The sequence below is a fragment of the Bos javanicus genome, chromosome 22, assembly GCF_032452875.1.
Source record: "Bos javanicus breed banteng chromosome 22, ARS-OSU_banteng_1.0, whole genome shotgun sequence".
Classification (NCBI taxonomy): domain Eukaryota; kingdom Metazoa; phylum Chordata; class Mammalia; order Artiodactyla; family Bovidae; genus Bos; species Bos javanicus.
The window spans coordinates 43,656,361-43,674,803 of record NC_083889.1 but is presented as its reverse complement, the minus strand read 5'-3'; the positions used below and the strand labels follow the sequence as shown (position 1 = coordinate 43,674,803).

General features: G+C 39.3%; 2 protein-coding genes across 3 annotated transcripts in view; one reads left to right on the top strand and one right to left on the bottom strand.

Annotated features, from left to right (window-relative positions):
• The window catches only part of DNAH12 (dynein axonemal heavy chain 12), a 191,444-nt gene extending 186,563 nt beyond the window's left edge, over positions 1–4,881 (bottom strand). Inside the window, exon 1 of one of the 2 annotated variants that reach the window (XM_061396580.1) lies at positions 3,882–4,881. The gene's annotated coding sequence lies outside the window, so the exon portion shown is untranslated. The remainder of the gene's footprint in view (positions 1–3,881) is intronic. The other variant, XM_061396577.1, reaches the window with a different exon arrangement.
• A 267-nt stretch (positions 4,882–5,148) lies between these two features.
• On the top strand, positions 5,149–15,320 carry PDE12 (phosphodiesterase 12). The gene is made up of 3 exons (XM_061396591.1): positions 5,149–6,456; positions 7,406–7,484; positions 8,060–15,320. The coding sequence occupies exons 1-3, from the start codon at positions 5,149–5,151 to the stop codon at positions 8,500–8,502; spliced, it is 1,830 nt and encodes a 609-aa protein (XP_061252575.1). The 3' UTR covers positions 8,503–15,320.
• The last annotated feature ends 3,123 nt before the right edge of the window (positions 15,321–18,443 follow it).

The following is an 18,443-nucleotide window of genomic DNA, read 5'->3' as shown; positions in this document are numbered from 1 at the left end:
GGAATACCAGACCACCTGACCTGCCTCTTGAGAAACCTGTATGCAGGTCAGGAAGCAACAGTTAGAACTGGACATGGAGCAACAGACTGGTTCCAAATAGGAAAAGCCAAAGCCTTTGACTGTGTGGATTGCAATAAACTGTGGAAAATTCTAAAAGAGATGGGAGTACCAGACCACCTGACCTGCCTCTTGAGAAATTTGTATGCAGGTCAGGAAGCAACAGTTAGAACTGGACATGGAACAACAGACTGGTTCCAAATAGGAAGAGGAGTACGTCAAGGCTGTATATTGTCACCCTGTTTATTTAACTTCTATGCAGAGTACCTCATGAGAAACGCTGGACTGGAAGAAACACAAGCTGGAATCAAAACTGACGGGAGAAATATCAATAACCTCAGATATGCAGATGACACCACCCTTATAGCAGAAAGTGAAGAGGAACTCAAAAGCCTCTTGATGAAAGTGGAGAGTGAAAAAGTTGGCTTAAAGCTCAACATTCAGAAAACGAAGATCATAGCATCTGGTCCCATCACTTCATGGGAAATAGATGGGGAAACAGTGGAAACAGTGTCAGACTTTATTTTTCTGGGCTCCAAGATCACTGCAGATGGTGACTGCAGCTATGAAATTAAAAGACGCTTACTCCTTGGAAGGAAAGTTATGACCAACCTAGATAGCATATTGAAAAGCAGAGACATTACTTTGCCAACAAAGGTCCATCTAGTCAAGGCTATGGTTTTTCCTGTGGTCATGTATGGATGTGAGAGTTGGACTGTGAAGAAGGCTGAGCGCTGAAGAATTGATGCTTTTGAACTGTGGTGTTGGAGAAGACTCTTGAGAGTCCCTTGGACTGCAAGGAGATCCAACCAGTCCATTCTGAAGGAGATCAGCCCTGGGATTTCTTTGGAAGGAATGATGCTAAAGCTGAAACTCCAGTACTGGCCACCTCATGCGAAGAGTTGACTCATTGGAAAAGACTCTGATGCTGGGAGGGATTGGGGGCAAGAGGAGAAGGGGAAGACAGAGGATGAGATGGCTGGATGGCATCACTGACTCGATGGACGTGAGTCTGAGTGAACTCCGGGAGTTGGTGATGGACAGGGAGGCCTGGGGTGCTGCGATTCATGGGGTTGCAAAGAGTCGGACACGACTGAGCGACTGATCTGATCTGATCTGAAAATGATGCAGCCACTCTAGAAAACAGTACAGAAATAAAAGTTACTCAAAAAATTAAAAGAACTACCAATTCAGCATTCCACTTCCAGTTATGCTGCTAAGTCGCTTCAGTCATGTCCGACTCTGCGTGACCCCATAGACGGCAACCCACCAGGCTCCCTGTCCCTGGGATTCTCCAGTCAAGAACACTGGAGTGGGTTGCCATTTCCTTCTCCAATGCATGAAAAGTGAAAGTGAAGTCGTTCAGTCGTGTCCAACTCTATGCGACCCCATAGACAGCAGCCCACCAGGCTCCTCTGTCCATGCGATTCTCCAGGAAAGAGTACTGGAGTGGGTTGCCACTGCCGGAAACAAAATCAATATCCTAAAAAGTTACCTGCATGTTTATCGTCTAGTGCAGCATTATTTGGGCTGACCAGGCGGCGCTAGTAGTAAAGAACCCACCTGCCAATGCAGGAGACATAAGAGACTCGGGTTCAATCCCTAAGTCAGGAAGATCCCCTGGAGGAGAGTGTAGCAACCCACTCCAGTATTCTCGCCTGGGGAATTCCCATGGACAGAGGAGTCAGGCAAGCTACAGTCCATAGAGTTGAAAAGAGTTGGACATGACTTAATCAACTTAGCACGCATGCCCGCAGCATTATTCATGATAGCCAACACATGGAAACAACCTAAATGTTAACTGTACATTAATGGATGAGTGGGTAAAGGAAATGCAAGATATGTATATATGATACTGATGTAGAGATATATTTAACAGATACATAATGGAATATTTTTCAACCATAAAAAAGGAAATCCTGCCATTGTGACAACAAAGGATAGACTTCTAGGGCATTATGCTGAGAGAAATAAGTCAAACAAAGACAAATACTGTATGATTTCAATTATATGTGGAATCTAAAAAAATCTGATTCGCAGATACAGAGAACAGATGGAGGGTGTTGGATGAAGAAAATGTGTGATCAAAAAGGTAAAAAGTTCCAGTTGTAAGATAAGCAAGTTCTGGAATGGAATGGACTGTACAGCATGGTGACTACACTATATGTGAAAATTATAAAAGAATAGACCTTAAAAGTTCTCATTACAAGAAAAAAATTGTAACTACTGAGGAAATGAATGTTAATTAAACTTACTGTGGTAATCATTCAGCAATATATACATATGTCAAATCATTAGGTTGTACATCTTGGACTAATACCATCTTATACATCAATTATATCTCAATAAAACTCAAAAAAATTTTAAACAAATAGAAACTGATCTGTTAGAAAACAAATAGAAATTATTAAAATTTGAATATATAAGAAAATAAATTACCCTGTAGTGATTATCACCAAGTACCACTCAAAATTTCTGAGTGCTATCACTCAAAACTACAGTTTCATGTTGACCTCAAATTTATAAAAAATGGAAGTATATTAATGATCTATGCCAATTTATTAACTGAAGGTAATTACCAGAAACTGTCTTCACATGCTAATCTCTGCAGATATATTTATAAGTAACAAAAATAATTCCATCAACCATAGCTTTTGATTAGTAAAAGTTAGCTTGTGTTTCTTGGTATGAATTGAGAATGCATGAATAAAATGTTATTTTTTACATTTCTTTTGGTATCAGGGAAAACAAAGTATTGGTTCAGTCTTCCAATCTCAAATTTCAATTATGTAATTATAACTGTGCTACCATTTAGCCTCATAAAAATTTAGCTTCAAACACACCACTTATTATTTTCAAGTCTTTTGAGTTCAAATTAAACTTTCCATGTGAATTTGAGACACAGGAAACTTGCAGAAACTTTCTCTTGAAAGAAATAACAGCAGATAATGAAAAGCAAAGATACAGAACGATGGGTATACTACTTTTGTGTAAAAAAAGTGGGGGAAAGGGTATAAATTCATAAATGTTTGCATATGTATAGGAGTCAGAGTGGGAATATTACCATTTTTCACTGCGGATATGTTTTTACTCCATGAAAAAAAATTTTTTTTAACTCAAAAGCCAAAAAAACCCCTGAAAGTATGACAGTTCAAAGTATCTGTCTCAAACTGGGATTAAGACTCTGCTACAGAGTTAAAGTAGATCAGATTACTCTAAAGAAAGTCCCATTTTCTAATAGGGTTTTTGTTTCAGGGTTATTTTTGTTGTTGTTTTTTGCGCACCTCCCAGCTTGCAAGACCTTAGTTCCCCCACCAGGGACTGAATTCAGGCCCTCAGCAGTTAAGGACTTCCCCGGTGGTTCAGACGGTAAAGCGTCTGTCTATGAGGCGGGTTCAATCCCTGGGTCGGGAAGATCTCCTGGAGAAGGAAATGGCAATCCACTCCAGTATTCTTGCCTGGAAAATCCCATTGACGGAGGACCCTGGTAGGCTACAGTCCATGGGGTCGCAAAAAGTCGGACACGACTGAGCGACTTCACTTTCACTTCCAACAGTTAAAGTGTGGACTCCTAACCACTGGACTGCCAGGGAATTCCCATATTTTCTAACAGGGCTCTTAGCTTTCTTTAAATAGACTTGACATTCTTTAAACATCTTTCTTTAAGATTGAGTTCTGCAAAGTTGTATGAACAAAAATGCCAGTTCAAAGTTTATATTTGCTAATGTGGGTGCTATGAACTGGAGTACTGAGACTCTCTTCAGGCAGTCAGCTGATATAATGTAATGACTTTTATCCCTTCAGTGTAGCCCCACATTACATACCATCAGGTATCCAGTCACCTCGGCAAATGCTTGCTGCCTTGGGAAAGGGGAGGACAAGAATATAAATTTCAAACGACTGCAAAATTCATCCTTCTTTTAGAAAAAAAGTTTTGTTTTTTCCTCACTGTAAGCCAGGGGAAAACAGTATGGCTTATTATTAGACACTCAGTAAACATTCTAGTTGTAGGAGACGGGAAAGTAGATGCAAACAAATCCTTTGCCGTGACGAGAGAATTCTCAATTTCTTCTTTGAAACTTCAAGAGTTGTTTTTTTTTTTTTCTTCAGTTAATCACTTAATTATATTTAACACAAAATTTGTCCCTTGCAATATTTTTCATGTGGTTTTCAAAGAAACTGCATTTCTCATTTCCTTTTACTCATTGACTATTCTGTCTCCTGTCATTCATTCAGCCACGTCTGTTTGGCCTCGAGCACGTAACTTAATCTCTTTGGACCTCATATTTGTATGTTTTCAGCACAGTCACTGCTCCCTAATTGGGAGCTATTATAAGGAAATGGCAACCCACTCCAGTACTCTTGCCTAGAAAATTCCATGGATGGAGGAGCCTGGTGGGCTACAGTCCATGGGGTCACAAAGAGCTCGGACACGACTGAGCGACTTCACGATATATCGTTCGTAGTTACTACCACAAAAGCTCTGCTTCGCGCGTCGGCGCTGGCTCGGCCAGAGGTGAACCCACACCTCAGAGGAAGGTGAGCAACGTTGGGAATAATGCTGACAACTAAGAAACACTTTCCACACCTGCACAAAGGCTGGCAATCTGGGTAGAGTTCCCTACGCCCTAGCACAAGGCAGCAACAGAAGGCAAGCGCTTAAAACCCAGGCACCACGTCTATCTCCTTCGAAGAAGCGAAACCCGTGACATCACCCCCATCACTTCCGGTTTGAGCTCGCCTTCTCTTCTGCCCGCCAACTGCACTTTCGTTAAAATCGTGGAGTCTAATATTTCCTTCTGGAACCTCTATATTTTCTTCTCTTTTTCCAGCCTTATGACTCTTGTTAAAGATAAAATTAAGCCAGATGGATTCGAAAAAAGCGTGGCTATGGAGAAAAGGAGTAGGTGAGCTGCCTGGCGAAAGTGCGTGGCGGTAGCTCAGTGCACTTTCTCTTCGCCGGCCGGAAGTTGAGGGACTGAATGGATCCCGGAACCGGCGGCTGCGGTGTCTCTGTCTCTACTTGACACTTGGCGGTTGCTCAGCCCCAGGTCAGCCCCAGGTCTTGACAGCTACTGGGCCACCAAGTTCATGTGGAGGCTCCCAGGCGTCCGCGCCGCGCTTCGTGGGGTCCGCACGGCGGTGGAGCGGCGCAGTCGGACCGAGGCGGCGTCTGAGACCTCGGTGGGCGCGATGGAGCGCGCTGTAGTGCGCTGTGTGCCTTCCGAGCCTAAGCTAAGCCTTTCATTTGCCCTGGCCGACGGCAGCCACAAGAACATGCAGCGCGACCAGAGCGAGCCGTTGGGTCGGGCTCTCAGCCGGATCGCTACCAATGCCCTTAAAGGCCACGCTAAAGTCGCTGCCGCCAAGAAAAGCAGGAAGAACCGGCCAAACGCAGGCAGTGGTGTGGCTTGTGCTGGGCCTGGGCCTGAGCCGGCTGCAGCCTGTGAGCCCGTGGTGAAGCTGTACTACCGAGAGGAGGCAGTAGCTGAAGACGTGCTCAATGTGGATGCCTGGCAGGACGGTGCGGTGCTGCAGATTGGTGATGTCAAGTACAAGGTGGAGCGTAACCCACCCGCCTTCACCGAGCTACAGTTGCCGCGCTACATCATGGCCGGCTTCCCGGTATGCCCCAAGCTCGGCGTCGAATTTGGGGATCCCACCGGCTCCCTCTTTCGCTGGTACAAGGAAACCAAACCCAGAGCGGCGGAGCCAGAGGGCGGAGGCCCCTCGTCATCGTCTCCCTCTTCGCCCTCTCCTGGTTGGACCGAGACGGGTGTAGACGAGCGCGTCTACACCCCGTCTAATGCCGACATCGGGCTACGGCTCAAGCTACATTGCACTCCGGGCAATGGGCAGCGCTTCGGGCCAAGCCGGGAGTTGGAAAGTGTGTGTCCAGTGGAGGCTGGGCCCGGCACCTGCACCTTTGACCACCGGCATCTGTACACAAAGAAGGTGACGGATGACGCTCTCATCCGCACAGTCTCCTACAACATTCTGGCTGACACATACGCCCAGACTGAGTTCTCGCGGACGGTCCTGTACCCATACTGTGCCCCTTACGCTCTGGAACTCGACTACCGCCAGAACCTTATCCAAAAGGAGCTCACGGGCTACAACGCCGACCTCATCTGTTTGCAGGAAGTTGACCGCTGCGTGTTTACAGACAGCTTGATGCCGGCCCTCGAGGCCTTTGGGCTGGAGGGCGTGTTTCGAATCAAGCAGCATGAAGGCCTGGCCACTTTCTACCGAAAGTCCAAGTTCAGCCTCCTAAGCCAGCATGACATTGCTTTCCATGAAGCCCTGCAGTCCGACCCACTTCACAAAGAACTGCTGGAGAAACTAGCTTTGTATCCATCAGCGCAAGAAAGGGTGCTCCAGAGGTCTTCTGTCGTTCAGGTAAAGTGACTTCGCCAGTCTCTGTACATACTCGTTCTGGAAGGGGTGCCAGGGGTGGGGGTGCTTATAGTAAAGATGAAGACCAGACTCTACTGAAAAGTGTTTACTCTTGAATCTTAAGCACGTCATTTAGCCTTCATTCATTCATTGAGCAAATACTGAGTACCTGAAATGCGCCCTGTACGCTTCAGGTTACCTTGAAAAAAGACGTGCTTACGATTTCGTGTATTTAGCTAAATAAGAAAATTTAGTAGTTAATATTTTATTATTACTTACCAAACACTGGTGACACATTTTGAAAAACTTCAAATTTAAGCCTCCAGCATCTTTGTGCTCCATAAATATTAGCTTTTAATTTTGGCTCATAGTAATCCTGCAGTTCCCGTTTTATAGATGTTACTCTAAAACTCTGTCCATTTTTTAGGTAACTGATTTTGTTCATATTAAAAAAATTAGCTTCCATTTTTTTGAGCACCTACTGTGTATCATGCACCTCTGAGTAAGCTCATTTAATTCACACAATTAAATTTTCTCTTTGAAGTGGATGATATTGCTTCTTTTTCACTCATGATGAAGCTGGTTTAGGAAAAAGAAATGTCACTTTCCAGGTCACACTGCTATAAATGGTACAGTGGGTATTCAAAGCTACTTCTGCCTGACTCCTATGCCTATACTTACCACTTAAAAACACCATCTCCAACCTTAGTGTTACCATCTGAACTGTATTCATCTTCCTCTATATGTTAGGTTGTTATTAAAATATTACGCTGAATCCCATTCATGTATACTCCAAAATTTAAAAGTTAAGTTGCATAATTTCTATCATACTTCATCAGCAGGGAAGGTTTTGGAATAAAATGTCAGTTCATCATATAGTGTTAGATTTAAAAAAAATTTTTTTTCAGAACGGGAAATAGAAACTGAAGTCAGCATTTTCTGTTTATCTTAGGTTTCTGTTCTTCAGTCTACAAAGGACTCTTCTAAAAAGATATGTGTTGCTAATACCCATCTCTACTGGCACCCCAAAGGTAGGTTTTGTTGATTTTCACAAGTGGCTTAAACATGGTAACTTAAAGTTGGTAAAAGCTGTTTTACACAAATACATTTTTTCTTTGTTTTGTCAAAATATAGTTTATAACACAGTGCTGTACAATTTAAGGTATATGGCATAATGACTTATGTATATTGCAAAGTGATTATCACAATAAGTTAACATCCATAATTTCATATAACACCCCCAAAATTTTTTTTTCCTTGTGATGAGAACTTCTGGGATTTACTCCCTTCAGTTCAGTTCAACTCAGTCGCTCAGTCCTGTCCGACTCTTTGCGACCCCATGAATTGCAGCACACCAGGCCTCCCTGTCCATCATCAACTCCCGGAGTTCACCCAGATACAGCGCTATTAACTATAGCCATCATGTTGTGTATTAATTACCCAATATCATTAATCTTGAAACTTGAAATTTTATGTTTAACCACCTTCCTCCAGTTCCTCCCCACACATACAAATAAATATCCTGAATGCTACCCAGATACTATAATTTGTGGGTTTTTAATTTTTTTTTAAGGCAGGTTAACATTAATGTTTTTTATATTCCTAGGTGGGTACATTCGTCTCATTCAAATGGCAGTAGCCTTGGCTCACATTAGACATGTCTCTTGTGATCTGTATCCCGGCATACCAGTTATATTTTGTGGGGACTTTAATAGTACCCCATCCACAGGAATGTATCACTTTGTCATCAATGGCAGCATTGCTGAGGATCATGAAGACTGGACCTCCAATGGGGAAGAGGAACGATGCAACATGTCTCTTAGCCATTTCTTCAAACTGAAAAGTGCTTGTGGTGAACCTGCTTACACAAATTACGTTGGTGGCTTTCATGGATGTCTGGATTATATTTTCATTGACTTACATGCTTTAGAAGTTGAACAAGTGATTCCATTACCTAGTCATGAAGAAGTTACCACCCACCAAGCCTTACCTAGTGTTTCCCATCCCTCTGACCACATAGCACTTGTATGTGATTTAAAATGGAAGTAGATTTGTGTCTAATAGAATTTAAATCTGCTTTAGTAGGAGATTTAATATGAATCAGAGTTTATGTATAACTTTCAAAGAGGATAATTAGACACTAAGGTAAAATATTCTTATCTGTTAGTTATGCTCTAGTGTCTTCATTACATGACTGTCATAATGTTTGCATAATACAGTTTCTCTACCCTTTTTTTCTATACTTGGAGGAAAAACAAAAATATTTATGACTGGCAGGAAGAACACTGTGTACATTTTATAAGTACTTTTTTTTTTTGCTAATTAAGAATTTTGTAAAGAAAAAAAAAACCTGAATGGTCTTGTAATTTTTCTATCATAACACACTTCAAATTAAATGATGTATATGTAATTAGGGGGAGAGCACATACAAGTTGGAAGTGAGAGGACTTAAGTTCTAACACAAGGAAGGAATAACATTAGGGCCTGTCTCTACCTCAGTGTGGATGGCAATTTCATACAACTTCAGAGCTTTAACAAAAAAGTACACCATTACCAATTCCTATTGGTTTTCATCTTTTAATTTTCAATTAACATAAGGTATTTTCACCGTCTTATTTTTAGGATTTAATTTTTAGTGTATGGCATAAATGGACATATTTATGGTCCCATCCTTACTGCAGCTCATCTTAACTTTAAGGATGCAAGCACAATTTAGTATTCAAAGTGAACAGTAACATTGTCAACTTGATCCTATTGTCTGTAACACTCTTGCCCATGGAAAATGTTCATAAATCAACAGGGTATTTGACCCTGTAGTATTAGGTATTAGGAGAATAGCACAATGCATTACTTTTGAAAGACTGCCTACTGATACGGGCTTGAAATAGTGGATGAACCATGGAGTATTTCTGTGCTGCAAGTATTTTTGAAATTGTTAGTTTTTCTAAATAGGAGAAAGGGAGAGTAGTAATGGGGTTTCTGAGCATCTCTGGAATAAACTTATAGACTTGAACATTATATTATAGCTTGAGTTATAGGAAAACATTGTATATGTAATTTATACACTAAAATTTTTAAAAAATATGAAGCCAAATTCTTGAAAATTACAAATTATAGTTTTACTGATTAGGTCTAGCTGATTAGTGACTAAGGTTTTCTAACTCAGTTATCACCATACTTTATTTGTAATGCTTTAGCTGCAGCCTCATGTTCAGGATAACCATAATGTCATCTTGTATTTCTGCATTTAACTTCTAGCTTAGATAGCTAGAGCTCACTTCAACCAGAGCTCTGATTTTCCAGTCATGAAGCCCTTTGTTCCATCTTCTTTAATCTCTAAGCCTGGTAAGAACTTTTCTCTTTTGATGAAGTAGCCTGCATTTATTTTCATATTCTGCTCACTATCCAGTGTATTGTTTACTCTTAGTAATTTTGAAAATGAGAGGGTTTTACCTGCACTTCAGATTGAACTTTGAAGTGCTTAAAAGTACTTGAAGCAAAAAAAAGGTGGCAGTTTTTTGGGATCTAAAAGCTATAAATGAAAAATTGAAGCTACCAAATTGTGCCTTCCTAAATAGCATTTTAAAAGCATTTTAACATCAGTTTACAGATACAAAATATATTGAAGCCAGAATCTGATTCTTTTGCAATTTTTTTTTCCATTTAAAATCTGGTTTTGATTTCGTTTCATACATATTGACACTTTGACAGTAAGCTGAGAAAACAAAAAGCTGAGAAACAAAGTGTAATATGACTTCCTCGTGCCCATGAGAAAAACATACAAGTCCTGTATTATTAATAACACTACAGCTAGCTATATTGAACTCTGGTCACAAAAATTCTACATACTTGTTAAACATCCACATCCTGACTCTTCAAATTTGGTGTTTGCTGACTAGACAATGATCACACAGGCATTTCAGAATATTAGAATATAGAGTATTATTTTGAAGTGCCATATACTCTGGTCAGATCTCTAGTACACGGCTACGTTCACACAGTTTGTCCAAAGTTGTGCTGTCACTGTCATGTCCCACTCTGACCCCCATGGACTGTACCCCACCAGGCTCCTCTGTCCATGGAATTTTCCAGGCACAAATACTGGATTGGACTTCCATTTCCTTTCCAGGGTATCTTCCTGGCCCAGGGATCAAACCTGCATCTCCTTCATTGGCAGGTGGGTTCTTTACCACTGTGCCACCTGGGAAGCCCAAAGTTAGGAAACACTAAGAAAACTGGCTGAGACAGTAAAGCGTCTGCCTACAATGCGGGAGACCCGGTTTCAATCCCTGGGTGGGGAAGATCCCCTGGAGAAGGCAATGGCACCCCACTCCCGTACTCTTGCCCGGAAAATCCCATGGACAGAGGAGCGTTGTAGGCTACAGTCCATGGGGTCACAAAGAGTCAGACACGACTGAGCAACTTCACTTTCACTTTCATGAAAACTGTAAATAGCATACCAAAATGTCCTTGTATGTGAGTTAGAATAAAGTGTTATTTCAGAAAGTTTTAAGTGTTTAAAAGCCATCTCTGTGATTGAATTTTTCTATTACATTTGAGTTTTTGCAACCCACTCCAATACTCTTGCCTCGAAAATCCCATGGACAGAGGAGCCTGGTGAGCCGCAGTCCATGGGGTCGCTAGGAGTTGGACACGACTGAGCGACTTCACTTTCACTTTTCACTTTCATGCACTGGAGAAGGAAATGGCAACCCACTCCAGTGTTCTTGCCTGGAGAATCCCAGGGACGGGGGAGCCTGGTGGGCTGCTGTCTATGGGGTCGCACAGAGTCGGACACGACTGAAGCAACTTAGCAGCAGCAGCAGCAGTATATGTAATTAAATATGGCAAGTCGAGCGATTCTGGTGAATCAGATTGTACTATGTAACCAGCAAAGTACAATGTACTAGCAAGAACTTGTTTTGCTATAGGAATTAATGTTTTGAAATTTTATATTATTGATTACAAACTATAATACTTAAGAACACTATAGAATACATTATTCCTGTTAAATGAATTCTTAAACAGTTGCCACTCAGACATACAAACTGGTAGTTTATAATTCATTAGCAAACAAACCATTTCTGACTATCATGTGATGTTCTTTAAATTCTATAAACTCAGTTAAAATTTTTAAGAATTTTACTCATCCGTGATTTGAGTCATCAAAATGTAGTTTCAGCTCAAGGTGGATCTCTGAGGAATATAACTCAAGGTAGAGAAGTCCAAAGAATGCTACTGTGGGGAAATCTCCCTGGGAGAAACGGATAGCTTTAGATTTTCCAGCTATGAAATGCAAGCAGAAATTCCTTACAAACTAGTTTGAGACAAAAGCAAAACCCATATATAATGAAGGACAGAATTGCACTATTAGTTTATTGTCAAGACCCACATGACAACTAAACAGGGAAAATCTTTTCTCTAAAGTAAGAGCCAACTAGTTTTCCAAACGTAATACAAAATTTAAATCCCCACGTTTGAGCATGGGGATTTGCTGGTGGTCCAGTGGTTAGGATTCTGGGTTTTCACTGCTTGAGGGCCTGGGTTCTAACCCTGGTCAGGGAACTAAAATCTCACAAGCCAGACAACAAAAAGAAAAAATTTGAAAGTTTTGAAAATTTTAACATTTTGCTCAATGTAATACTAAGGAAATGCAATTTAGATTCCATTTTGGAAAGGGAAACAATATTAAGAGGATTAACTGATTTTGGTAATATTCAAATTCTGTTGTCCCACTTTTTTAGAAAGTACATGCTTTTAACATTGAAGGTTTAAGAGCTGTTATTAACTTGGGTGATTTTTTTTAGGCACTAACTTCAGAATTACAATACTATATTCTGAGATGATACCAAAACATTTTTTAAACAGGTGAAATTCATGTAAGACTAACCATTTTAAAGTATATAATTCCATTGCATTGAGTACATTCAGGATGTTGTATGGCTACCGTCTGTTAACTACTTTCAAAACATTTTCATCACCCCCAAAAGAAATTCCATACCAATTAATTTACTCTTACCCTCCAACCCCTGGCCTAATCTGCTTTCTGCCTCACTGGACTTCCCTATTCTGGGTATTTCACATAAATGGAATCATACACTACATGACTTTTTGTCTGGCTTCTTTCAGTTAGCCTGTGTTCCTCCATGTTGTATGCATCAACATTTCATTCCTTTGTATAGTGGAATAATATTTCATTGTATGGGTACACCATATTTTGTCTGTACAAATGGACATTTTGGTTATTTCTACATTTTGGCTATTGTGAATAAGGCTTATAAACATTTGTGTAGAAGTTTTGTTTCAACAGCTATTTCAGTTCTTTGGGTTATATTCCTATGAGTAGACTGCTGGGCCATATGGAGGTTCTACTTAGAAACTTTGAGAAAATGCCAAAATGATTTCCAGAGCAGCTGCAATGTTTTTTACATTCCCACCAGCAATACACAAATTTCAGTTTCTCCACATTCATCAACCTATTTCACTTTTTAGTCATGCAAGTGGATGTGAATTGGTATCTCTACCATTTTTAACTTTAGTCTAATGATGATGTTTCAGTCATAAACTAATCACAAGTGTATTACCCAATCTAATTTTTTCCCAGAGGACTCATCTTGAACTTTTTACTTACAAGCTTGGGTCAAGCAAGCAAGATCAATCTCATTATTTCTTTTGAAGAAATTTGGAAAAACATTAAAAAAAAAAGTCTGGAGTATACATAAATTAGAAAAAAGAAGCCTAAGATGACCAAAAAAAAAAAATTCACTTGAGAAATGAGTCTACTTCAGTAAGTTCAGAGAATGAACTGACTTTCTCATGTTGTCATTTAAATGGTTTAGCCATGCTCCACTGTTACCTACTGCTGTTTAAATCCCAGTTTTGGTTCACAGTAGTAGATAGCAATAATGTCTAAATATCAATTCCTGAGAAACTGGGATAGCCATTGCTAAATGTAATTTACCAAGTTTATAATATATAGTCATTAAAAAACTCTTATTAAAAAATCTCAAGTTTTGAAAAGAAAACCTTAAATTCAAGGTAAGCTTTAAACACACAATAAAAAAGACACTGAGCTAATATGACACTGAAAATTATATGCAAAAATCTACTTTGCAAGTTGGCCATCTTCAGTGTATTGAATCATATTGAAGCCAGATGATAAAATAGTATTTTACATATAATCTTTAAAATGTAGGCCTTAAAAATACTGTATCTTTCAGCTTATTGGCTGATGCCACCCTCAAAATAACAGCAATTGCCAGCTGAATTCATTCTATGAAACTCTAGGTCATTCAAAATTGATGTTAACATTGTGTTAAGCTTTTACTCACAATTTTCAGTTTGCTTAAGAAACTTCACTAGAAAATAAGCTGAATCACTAATCTCCATCTTCTGCCCATTTTGTGTTGATTGTAGGTCAAAGGTTTTATATAATGTAATCCATTCTTTGCCCAGTAACTCACTTTAATGATGTTACACTACTGTTGTATATTTCCCTAAGGTACTTAATTATTTCTAGTTGGCATTTTTGCTGGTTTCATTTGTATTCTTTTATAACTGAACATGGTTCAATAGGGAATTGGATAGGCTTTACTTAGTTGGCTTTCTTGTACTGAATGAACAGTATACATACTTCTAAAATAATATATTGCATTTAAACTTTATTTTTCCTATAGAGTAATTTGAAGAAACAGGCAATGGCACCCCACTCCAGTACTCTTGCCTGGCAAATCCTATGGACCAAGGAGCCTGGTTGGCTGTAGTCCCTTGGGTTGCCAAGAGTCGGACACAACTGAGTGACTTCACTTTCGCTTTTCACTTTCATGCATTGGAGAAGGAAATGGCAACACACTCCAGTGTTCTTGCCTGGAGAATCCCAGGGACAGCGGAGCCTGGTGGGCTGCCGTCTATGGGGTTGCACAGAGTCAGACACGACTGAAGTGACTTAGCAAAGCAAATTTGAAGAAACAGTGTATCAGGGATAAAATCATTTAGAAATAACCCCACTTTTTGGAGGAAAACCAGCTTTAAGTGTGGTGTTTTAAATAAGGCAAAGAATATTCCTGCTAAAGCTGTAGAATTTTTAAGTACTGTAAATAATGTAATTATATTACCCCTTTTTATATCATTACATACCTAAAGAAATCTGGCTTTTTGCATCCTGCCTTGGGTCCCTTTTTTTCATCCTAAACGAAAGAATCCCACAATGCTTTGCTCTTCCAATACAAAAGTGATCTTTTTCTCTTGAAGAGTTTTTGGTCACTGCACGTCAAGTCAATCGACAAGGACTGGCTACAAAATGAAACCCCATACTCATCAGCAGACATTCCCAATCCCCATCCCCTCCGGTCCTGGCAAGCACTTTGCTTTCTGTCTCTTCGGATTTGCCTATGCTATACATTCCACATAGATGAAATAACAGGTGTCTTTTTTTAACTGGCTTCACTTATTTTCAAGGTTCTTTCAAGTTGTAATATTTATCAGTACTTCATTTACTTTTTGCTTTGAATGGACATAACCACATTTTATCTATTCATCAGCTAATGGATATTTGGATTGCTTCTACATCTTGGCTTCTATGAGTAATACTGTACATTTGTATTCAAGTTTCTGAATGGACATGTTTTCATTTCTCTTGGACATATATCTAGAAGGGGATCTGCTGGATCCTATGAAGTGTTTTAACATTTTGAAGAACTGTCAGACTGCTATCCAAAGCAGTTGCAACATTTTGTATTTTCACCAGCAATGCAAGAGGATTTCAATTTTTCCACATCATCACTGGTATTAACAGCTATCCTAAGTGAGTGGCATGTTATTGTGATTATGATTTGCATTTCACTAATGGCTAATAATGTTGAGCATCATTTTATGTGTTTACTGGCCATTTTTTTGTCTTTGGAGCCCATTTTCAAGAATTGATTTTCTGTTGATCATCCTTCTTTAAAAAAAAAAAAAATCGTATCTCACTTCTCAAGGCCTATACAGAAGGCATACCTTGCTCAGTCTGTGCTTAATATATCCCTGTTAGTAGAATGGCACTCAACTCAGCTTAAAGAGAAATACTGCCATCAAGGTACCTGGTCAGTTCCTGAGAGCTAGCTCCCAGCCTGCAAATGGCAGTGCTAAGCCCCACGACACCAGTCTATTCTAACAGAAAAAGCATACCACGAGAACAGCACAGAAATCCCTGACAAGAAGGTACCTGCCTCCACTGTCCTTTTAAAACACACAGGCAAGGACTTCCCTGGTGACTCAGTAGTAAAGAATTCTGCCAATGCAGGAGACAGGAATTTGTTCGATCCCTGATCCAGGAAGATCCCACATGCTACAGAGCCAACTAAGCCCTACGCCTCAGTACCCCAACTATTGAGTCTGTGCTCTAGAGCCCAGGAGCCACAACTACTGACGCCTGTGCACCCCTAGAGCCCACGGTGTACAGAAGCCACCACAAATGGAGAACAGTCCCAGCAATGAAGACCCAGTACAGGCAAAAACCCCACACAGGCATCAACTAACTCATACAGCTGGCTTATTTTTTTACAAAGAGTTCAGATTATTGCTTCTGCTACTGATTTCCCACAATCTTTGTTACTAGAATATAGCATTTTATATAGTTTGTGGAAATAACTAAGATAAAGGGATATTTGTCCAAAAGTAACACAGTGAGAAACAAAAGCAGCCAAGTAACTTTCCACTATAGTAACTTCTGTACCTAAATACAATGTCACAATGTATATGCTAGAAGAAATTTATCAAATAAATGTCTGAGCTTAAATAATTCTCAGGGCTAAATTTTAACACTAAGTCCTAACTAATCAATTATTAATGTTCATATTAATGTAGACTTTAAAGTAACGTATCTTTAATTACTTTAATGAGATTAAAAATGTTAAGCTAGGGAATTCCCTGGAGATGCAGTGGTTAGGGCTCCTTGCTTCCTCTGCAAGGGGCATGGCTTCATCTCTGACTGGACAACTAGGATCCCACATGACACACATGGTGCAGCCCAAAACAAACAACACAGACACCAATGACATTAGAAACAAGAAGTCAGTGGACAGAAAAACTATACCAAAAGCTGGTTCTTTGAAAAGATGAATAAAATTGTTAATTTTCTAGCCAGACTGAGACGGACATATTACCTATCAGAAATCAAAGTGTGGTCATTACTTCCCAGCAAGTACCTGGAAATAATTACTACATATGAGATAATTCTGTATATACACTAAATAAAATGAAGTCTCAGTAAATGAGACACTGATAATCTGGAAAATTTAAATGTTCACTATTTTCCATGAAGAATACATAAAGGGGGGAAATCCATGGAAATAAATCTGCAACAAAATAACAATATCACCACAGAAAAGCAAGTGAATGACAGGTTAAGATAAAAGACAATGGGGAATATTATGGACAGAGAAAATGGTTCTATCCTCAACTAATGCAGCTAGCCAGCTTTTAAAAGAACCACAATTCCTCTTCAGTTTCTCTGTTAACATACTTAACAATTACTAGACAGAATTATCAACTGTTCTGTATGAGGGTCACAAAGACCTCTTTTTGATCGATCAACACTAAGTTTAAAATCTATATAAACAGTAAGCACTGAATATAGGTACTGATCATGTCAGTAAACCACGACAGTGAAAAGTAAGTCTGCATTTTGTAAGTCTGATTTTGTAAGTCTGCATTGTTTTCAAAAAATGTTAGCACAGTGAAAGGCATTTTAGGGATTCTTTCAATTTACACTTCTTCCCAATTATTTACTCACTTCTACGTGGTGGGGGGGGAAAAAAAAACTTCTCAATTTAATTTAAAAACAAAACCAAGAAACTACCACAAGACTGAAGAAAAACAGTACTTCTTGAGGTAAAAATACGCCAAGTTGGCAACTTAATGCTTTCTTTGAAAAAAAAAAGGGGACTTCCCTGATGGTCCAGTGGTTAAGGCGCCACACTTCCAACACAGGGGGTGCAGGTTCAGACTGGCCCTGTTCAGGGAGCTATGACCCCACATGCTAAGTAGCACAGTCAAAAAGTAAAATAAATAAGAATAAGCCATCATGCAAATCTTTATAAAGCCCATTTAGTGAAAACTAGGCGATTTTACATTCCTAGTGCAGTCATTTCCAACAATGGTGTAGTAAGAGCTGCCATATGCTGAAAGTAAGATTTTATGGATTCTCTTTATTCTGTCTTCAGAGTTCATGAAAGCACCCTTGACTTAACTTGGTTTAGTTTTTTTTAATTAATACAACAGTGTTAATTTAACTATGATCCCATCACTAAACCTACCATAGTTTTGCATTTCCTAGTCGAGGCCCATAAAACCACTCACACTATTTACCCTATCCAAGTTTTATTCAAGAAATAAGACCTTTCTTATTCAGAGGGAATAAGTTAAGAGAAGTTAAACTTAAATAACCCAAGTTTAGCATACATTTTTCTCCCGGCAACCCGTTGGACAACTTTTTAAATTTTCTTTCACTTTGTCCAGGTTTTTTTTTTTTTTTTACAATTCAAAAATACACATTATTTTACAAGCATGTATTTGGTTTTGAAAGTAAGATTCCAATACATATATTTATCTAAGCCATTAATAATCATAAATGCAAGGTCTATAAAATATATATAGTCAAAAACCAAGTTACTCATTAGGTTACCAAGTTGAGTTCTTAGTAACTTCACAGATTAAGTTCATGAGGTACATACCTTATGGCAAAGAATTAGTCACTTTCTGCAGAAGTTCTGAAATTTGTGACAACTAAAAAAGAAAAGTGCTTGTGAACTTTGTTCTCCTACATAGGGGAGCAGCATCACTAACAACCTATGTATTACGCCATGCAAACAACACTTGGATGTTTTTTAACTAATGTGAGCTGTGAAACAAATACGTGCATATATACTTTGGGGGTAGTTCATTTTATTACAGCTTTTTACTCTTGATCTGACTTTAGAAATGTACAGCATCAAAATGGCATTTTATCA

What these genes read in the sequence shown, in the direction of transcription:
- PDE12 (XM_061396591.1), top strand. Translation starts at nt 5,149, where the DNA reads ATGTGGAGGCTCCCAGGCGTCCGCGCCGCGCTTCGTGGGGTCCGCACG. An exon ending in AGAGGTCTTCTGTCGTTCAG is followed by an intron (nt 6,457 to 7,405) that starts GTAAAGTGACTT and finishes TGTTTATCTTAG; the next exon opens with GTTTCTGTTCTTCAGTCTAC. An exon ending in TCTCTACTGGCACCCCAAAG is followed by an intron (nt 7,485 to 8,059) that starts GTAGGTTTTGTT and finishes TTATATTCCTAG; the next exon opens with GTGGGTACATTCGTCTCATT.